We start from the raw sequence: 7,531 nt of genomic DNA, 5'->3' as shown, positions 1-7,531 counted from the left end.
CCCTGGAAAAGACCCTGATGTTGGGAAAGATGGAGGGCAGAAGGAGAAGGGGACAACAGAGGACAAGATGGTTGGACAGTGTTCTCGAAGCTACCAGCATGAGTTTGACCAAACTGCGAGAGGCAGTGGAAGACAGGTGTGCCTGGCGTGCTCTGGTCCATGGGGTCACAAAGAGTCGGACACGACTAAACAACAAGAAGGCCGGTAAAGAAACTAGATTAAGAAACTGACAAGAAAAATTATCTGAAACCATAAATTTGTTAATGCTTATAAAATAAACTTGTTTATTTGGTTTAATGTTAACAACTGTCTGGACTCCGTGTGTACCCGAGAGAAACGGGTTGGTGGCAGTGGGGAAGCAATCACAGTGGTGGCACAGGGATCAATAGACCGTCAAACGTCCGGGGACCCTGTGTGATCACCACAGACCGCCAGTGTCCAGGAACTCTTCCTCTGTGCATTTTTGAGCGAACCCCCCCCCCCCAAAGCATCTACGTTTGCAAAAAGTCCTAACAGACCCATCCTCTCGCTGTTTGTGTGGGAAGTTTTTAAGACCCCTGCTTCTCCTTTGTGGGAGCGAGGTGGGGCAAATACCACCAGCTGTCTTGACTCTGTGTAAAGCTAGATTCTCTGTAGGATCAAGAGTGGGAACAACTTATGGGATTTCACTAAGTGGCCATGGTTAGGACCATGGGCTAGCAAGTTTCCCACTAGGGAGAACTATGGCAACCTGTTGTGTTGGAGAAGTATTTATGCGCAGCCCAGGGAGTGTGTGTTGATCTCAGGTGACATCACACTTGTGAAGGCACAGGTAAACGAGGATCTCATGCCATTGCTCGAAATCATGCGAGGATAATCTGGCCTGCAGTGCTGGCGGCAGCCATAGTGAAACAGTAACATCAGGCCAACCTATTTGCTTGCGGCCATTGTGAGGTGGCCTGTAGCCCAGTTCCCATCACTCTCTAGGAGATATGGCAAACTTTTCTGGCCCTCCAGATGTTGTTGCACTACAGCTCCCAACACCCCAGGCTCTTGCCCTGCTTGCTAAGGCTGATGGGAGTTGTAGTTCAGCAGGGACCGCAGCTAGCTCAGTTGGTAGAGCATGAGATTCAATTGTGGGTTCAAGCCCTGAGTTGGGCAAGATTCCTAGATAACCCTCGTGGTCCCTTCTAATTCTGCTATTCTATTCTTCTAGGAGATGGAGGGGCAAAGGTTCCCTTGCAGTCTCTTTACAAGTATTGTACTGAGAACCACTGGTATCTGGCCAGCTGAGTTCAAAAGGAAGAAGCCACACGGGTTATCTACAAAAAAGTTTAATTGAAATACCTGTATAAAAAAATATGATCTCCATACATTTCACACTGTTAAACAGAAGAGAGAGAGAGAGAAAATTCATATCCAAGCTGCATAAATGCAACCAGATCACAGAACACACGGCTATTAAAATAAATTAAGGTTTATGACTCTGCCACGCTTCCTTCCAGAGCCAATGCACAAAGACTGTATAATGTCAATAATTTAAAACCCTTCCAAACAGCATTACTTTACAGTTCTGGTATGTAAATAATACCAGACAAAAAGGCATACTGACTAACTTTTAAAGTCACTCTAGTTCCCTTAAATTAGACTTTGTACAATTTTCCATCTTCCAACCCGAAATGAAAAAAACAAAAAACCCAAAAAACAGGTATGGTCAGACTTTTTAATTCTTCTTCTTCTTCTTGAAACAAAAAAACACACAAAAAAAATGGAGAAAGAGACAAGAGAGGAATGCAAAAAACTAGTTGTGGACCAACCACTCCTGTCACAGGAGCAAGAGAGATAAAAAGCACAGTGTTGGAATAATTCTACACAAATAAATTAGCTAAAATAAATATAGTCACAGATCGAGACTGTGAGAGGTCTTCTAAACTCCAGACAATAAATAAAACTGTATAATACATGGGGAGGAGGGAGAAGGAACAAAAATTTACAGAAACACATTATACAGGTATGGAAAAAAAACACACACACAAAGTCCTTGAATATTGCATTGATTGTGCATTTAACATGCCCATACATACATTTTTTTTTTTTTTAAGACTTGCAGGTTGGGGGGAGTTGAGAAGGGGCCTTTTTGTGTGTGTTTGTGCCCAGTGGAAGAGATGATGAAATGAAGTTTTGAGTGAGTGTTCCTGATAAAACAGCTGAGAACATGTGCAGCCTATTGGAAACAGAGTGGGGAGCAGCAGAGGTCGTCTTGGAGGGGGGAGTCGGGGGAATGGGGAAAAGCGTGGGGCGCAGGGGACAGGGGACCAGGAAGGAGTGAAATGTCTGTGTTCAAGTATTCCATCGCCAGAGGACGGGACTACTTCATTCAATCACTGAACATGTTTTCCCAGGGCATCATAGAAGTTGCTCTCCGCAAGCACCTTTTGCAGCGGGGCTCGAGGGAACAGGATCCTATCATGCGCGGGGTCCTCTTTGGACATACACAGCTCAAAAAAGAAAGTCCCACTGAAGCAGCTTTCAAAAAGGCACTCAAAAAAGCAAATAAAATCTAGTCCAGGCTCTATGAGAGCAAAAAGGTTTTCACCGTGTTATTTTAAAGAGGTCACTGCTTTTGCCTTAAGGAAAAAAAAATTAAAAGGGGGCAGTCTTTGACTAAGTACTGGCCCCACAAACTCCCAAACAACAGCGTTTCCAAAGGAAATTTCTCGTTCCAAAGCAGAAACCGGCAAAAAGGGGGGGGGGGGGAGATAAAAAAATCAAGTCCCTCCGACAAAGATTCAGACTACAGGATAATGAATGCAATTTCCCCCCCCCAGCCCCTCCTACATATGGCAGCAGCAGTAGCAGCACTCTGGTCTCCTCCCCTCCCGCCCCGCCCCTCTCGTGGCTCCGCCCCTCCCGCCGCAAGGTCCTCAGCAATTTCACAGGCTCTCATTGCTCGAACTTGTGCTGGAAACATCCGTGTCAATGGTCCGTAGCCGGATGTCGCAATCCTCTGACTTGGCGACGTCCGACTTGTGCATCCAGGGGTGGTCAAAGATCTGGTCGAGGGTCGGCCGGTCCGAAGGCCTCAGCGAAAGGCACCATTTGATCAGCTGTTGACATTCTGAAATGCAAAAAAGGAAGGCGAATGAGGAGGAGAAAGGGGTTAAGGTCCCATGCGGTTGTTTTCAGATTACAAAAAGGCCAAGAATTCGCAATGGCCTATGGGAGAGGGCCCCCCCCTCCATGCCTTTTAGGGGCCCCATGATAACAGATCAAAACAATATCGATTTAATCTCGGTTGACAACGTGATCAATGGTCAACGTCTGTTTTGGCTAGTGATAAAATTGGCTAGTTAAAACGGTTTGCCGGTAAAATTAAAAACGTATTGGGAGATAATTTTGTGATTTCGACTGCCGGGGGGGGGGGGGGCGCGCGTTCCTCCGACACCTCACTTACCAGGCGAAATTCTTCTCCTGAAGTATAGCCTTCCCCTCAAGATTTCTTCGTCTTGCTCGAAGGGGATGTCGCCGCAGACCATATCGTATAGGAGGACGCCCAAAGACCACACAGTGGCGGATCTCCCATGGTACCGGTGGTACCGGATCCATTCCGGAGGGCTGTATACTCGTGTCCCTGTGATAAAAGATGGCGAGATTTGTTTTACGTTGGCTGAACTTTCCGTCGAGATCATGCAACAACCTGGGCGCATGTGCGTATATTTTTAAAAACGAGCCCCGTTTTTGTTTTAAAATCCACACCACGCACGCCACACGTAGGCTGGAAAATTCTAGAGCTTATATCATGCCTAGTATTAGGTCACATTTTAATCTGGCCCCCGAGGTGGTTCTATTCCCTCACAGCGGATAGCGCAGATCTCCATCAGCTGACTGTTTACTAACATAAAGCTCGCTTTCCCAGAGCACGTGGCGTCTGCGGTACCGCACCAAAAATAGACACAAAGGACAAAGGGAGAGAAGGGAAAGGGGAGGGAAGGGAAACAGAGGGAAAAAAAGGTGAAACTTGGGTCTCGCTTGCTATATATAGCTAATCGGCTTTGATCGGTTCCGAAAGCCCGTTCAAACCGGCCACTTTCCTTGTGAAAATAAATCAATGAGGATAATTCTTTTTTTTTTAAGGAGCAGAGAAATCTGCCTCTCTGCGTAAGAGGTTGCTAGCAACTGCCCTCCCTTTGCACTGAGCTGTTACTTGGATACCAAATAAAAAAAAAAAACCTCCATTCGTGATGATGAAGGTCACATGGCCACGAGGCTCCAGTTTCACAACAAACAGATGCTAAATGCTGCAGCTGACTAGAGAGAGAGGCGGGCAGGGAAGGAGCCCCCCATTGATATCTCTCTCCCTTTCGCCCCAGGGAGGAGGGGAAAAAACAAAACCCCTTTCCCCACCCATAAGGGAAAAACAGCAACAGTAAGTTTGAGAAGCCCGGTCTCCTTTTAACTTGAAAGAAGGGAGGGATAACTCCCTCTCTCCTCCTCAAATCTGCAATGCAGGGTTTTTCTAAAGCATCGCCTGGGAAAGAGGAATGGGGAAGGGTGGGTGGGTTTGGAAGGGGGGGGGGATATAAACCCAAGAGGGTCACAGATGGAAAGGTTGGCAGAGGCAACACCTGAGTCAACCGTAAACACGCTGCCCTCTAGGAAAATGCCTTTTTTATCCTTCCGAAGGCAGGGAAAAATATAATTATATATAAAGTGGTGCGTCACAGCCTGGAATCGCTTCTCTTCCTACGCAACTCGACGCCCCCCCACAAGCCGCCACTGGTGCGAAGGATTTAATTGCCAGATCTGTTACTGGCTGCTACAGCAGAAATATCTCGTTGGTGGTAGGTGGCAAAAATGTGACTAAGAGAGAGGAGGGAGGGAGAGAGAAATTGAGAGAGATTGAGAGGTTCTGGTTGGGAGGGGGAGCCTACCATCGAAATCCGTGTAGACGGTGTCCTTGAGGAGGGCTCCGGAGCCGAAATCGATCAGCTTCAGCTCCCCTGTCCTCAGATCCACCAAGAGGTTCTCATCCTTGATGTCTCTGTGGACCACGCCGCAGCTGTAGCAATGGCGAACGGCCTCCAGGACCTGTCGGAAGAAGCCCCTGGCCGTCTCCTCGTCCAGGGCTCCCTTCTCGGTGATGAAGTCAAAGAGGTCCTTCACCAATTCGGGCCGTTCCATGATGATCAAATAGCCGTCGGGCCTCTCGTACCAGTCCAGTAGCTTGATGACCCCGCGGAACCCGGACCCCACTTTCTTGAGCAGAACGATCTCTAAGGGTACCATAACTCCACCCTGAAAGCAGCGGCAGGAGGAGGGAAGAGGGAGAGAGGGGGAAAAAAAGGAAGACATGATGAAGCTTTCGGAATATCAAGACGGGGAGGCGGGGAAGGAAGGGAAACCCCCCTTTCTTGGCCATCTGAAAAAACCAATCGCGGGGCTTCCTGCAAATGGAAACTCCAGCAGAGCAGGGAGGCTGGAGCGAAGGGGAAGCCCAAAGACTGCTCTCTCTCCTGCCGCAGTCAAAAGGGGAGGGCGGGAGGGAGGAAGAGGAGAAACCCCGCCAAATCTCCCCCCTCCCCGGAAAAAAAACGTAAACAATAACAGAGGCCGGAGAGGAGGAGATGGTGGCGGCGGCAGCAGCCTGGAGGGAGGGGAAAGGGGACCCCCACAAAACAATAGCTAGCCCTCCATGATAAATGCAGTTGAGGGGGGCAGGGGGGGGGGAAGCAGAGCAAGGGATAGCACAAGGTTTTTTTTTGTGATTCGGGATACTTACAATCGTGCCCCATTCCGTCACCCTCTCCCTCACGACGTGTTTGACGGCAACCTGGGGGCGAGGAGAAAAAGAGAGGGTTAGGGGGGCGGCACGGGACATCGCCTCGCTCTGGGGGGGCCGTGGCCGGGATTTCCAGCCACGCACGGTGGGAGGGGGGCTGCGGGGGTGGAAGCAGCAACAAAAGCCTCGTGGTCGGGAGTCTCGTCTTACCGGCAAGCCATCGGAGATGCGGTTCCCGGCATAGACGGTGCCAAATCCCCCGCTGCCCAAGACGGAGCCCACTTGATAGATCTTATCGAACGGCTCCTTCTCCACTTTCACTAAAAGGCGGGAAGGAAACAAGAAGGGGGGTTAGAAAGGGGGCGACAACGTCTAGATGTATCACCGAGCGCACCTTAGGGAGAAGGGGAGCCATCTCACTCCAGGGAGAAAACACACACACACAACACACCAAAACCGTCCTCGAAACAAGAGCCACCCACGAAAAGGTCGCAAGTGGAAATCACCCAAACCACAAACTCCAGCAGGGAGGAAAGCCAGTTGCAAACAAGCCCGTTTGACGTGGGGAAGGGGTTTTCACGTGTCCTTCGCCTCTCGCATTCTCGGGAGGAATTCTCCCCAAACGCCACCGCTCCCAGCCATGTTGATAGGTAAGGATGCCCCCAACCCAATCCCCCGACGTGGGGTGGGGTGAAATAAAAACCACATAAAACCCAGCCGCGAGAACGTTTCTACACCCGCAAAACAGCTGAAAATCTAGCCCCACTGCCGAGATCCTGATCAGAAAAGCTGCCGCAGCCGCAGCGACGCAGAAGGCTTACAGAGCACATACATCTCTCTCTCTCTCTTCCCGCGCAGAAGAAAAAATAAAAATAAAACCGCCCCCCCCCCCGGGAAAAGGGAGAGAAGGAAATGTCACGGGTTGTTTACCTGGTTGGAGGATCTTGACGGGCAAGTGGTCCATGCTGGTTGGGTTGCAGAGATGAGCGAGGGATCCGAACTTGGAGAGTAACATCTTCCAAAAAAAAGGGGGGGGGGACGGCTGGAAGGGTGGGGTGGGGGCAGGAAAAAAAGGGGGGAACCACCACCGCGATGCGGAGATCCGACGCCCCCCGCTCCCCTCGAGGTTGTCAAAAGTCAATGGGCAGAAAACGGAGGAGGGGAGGGAAAAAAGGGGGGAGGACGATGAAGAGCACCCCCTTCCCCCCAAAAAACAGCTGATGAGCGCAGTTGAGAAAGGCCAGCGAGGGAGGCTCTCCCAAGACGGAGATCGCGACTTGTAAGCAGCTGTCGAGGGTGGTGGGGGATCTTGCAGATCTCTTTTCCCCCCCTCTCTGATGGAAGAAAACACCCTCTCCAAAAATATATTGGTTCCCGGAGACGAGCAGAGAATCCCAGACGAAAACAGAGGAGGAGAAAAGGAACAAAAAAACCCTATATATGTATATATTTATTATAAATATAGAAGGAAAAACAATGATCTCTGTTGCTTGGTCCAGGAGCCACGAATTGTTGTTGGTTTTTTGGGGGTGGGGAAAAAAAAGGATCCCACGCGAGACGAAAATCCACTCGGCTGGAGCCCGCGCGGCTCCGAAGTCAATCCAGCGCCGCAAGGGAGGCGCGCAGCTCCGAAGCAGAAGCAGCAGCAGCAGCAACTCAGCCTCTTCCCGGCAGCGCTCGCCTGTTCTGAGCCCTTCGCTCCGCGGCGCCGCCTCTTCTTAACTCTCGATATTTCGCTGCGCACCCGCACATTACGGTAATATCCCTCCGCGG

The 7,531-nt window shown here is 50.1% G+C and overlaps 1 protein-coding gene across 1 annotated transcript; it reads right to left on the bottom strand.

The window, feature by feature from the left end:
• Nucleotides 1-1,297: 1,297 nt before the first annotated feature.
• PIM3 (Pim-3 proto-oncogene, serine/threonine kinase) lies at nt 1,298-7,434 on the bottom strand. Its single transcript, XM_081023839.1, has 6 exons — nt 6,689-7,434; nt 5,969-6,078; nt 5,759-5,809; nt 4,911-5,274; nt 3,434-3,610; nt 1,298-3,097 (listed from the first exon to the last, which is right to left on the bottom strand). Exons 1-6 carry the CDS (start codon nt 6,771-6,773, stop codon nt 2,913-2,915), a joined length of 972 nt encoding a protein of 323 aa, XP_080879965.1. The 5' UTR covers nt 6,774-7,434; the 3' UTR covers nt 1,298-2,912.
• Nucleotides 7,435-7,531: the final 97 nt, after the last annotated feature.

Source organism: Podarcis pityusensis (assembly GCF_964106645.2).
Source record: "Podarcis pityusensis genome assembly, chromosome: 10".
In the NCBI taxonomy this organism is placed as follows: Eukaryota; Metazoa; Chordata; class Lepidosauria; order Squamata; family Lacertidae; genus Podarcis; species Podarcis pityusensis.
The sequence above is the reverse complement of the archived record's forward strand: the minus strand, read 5'-3'. Positions and strand labels throughout refer to the sequence as shown.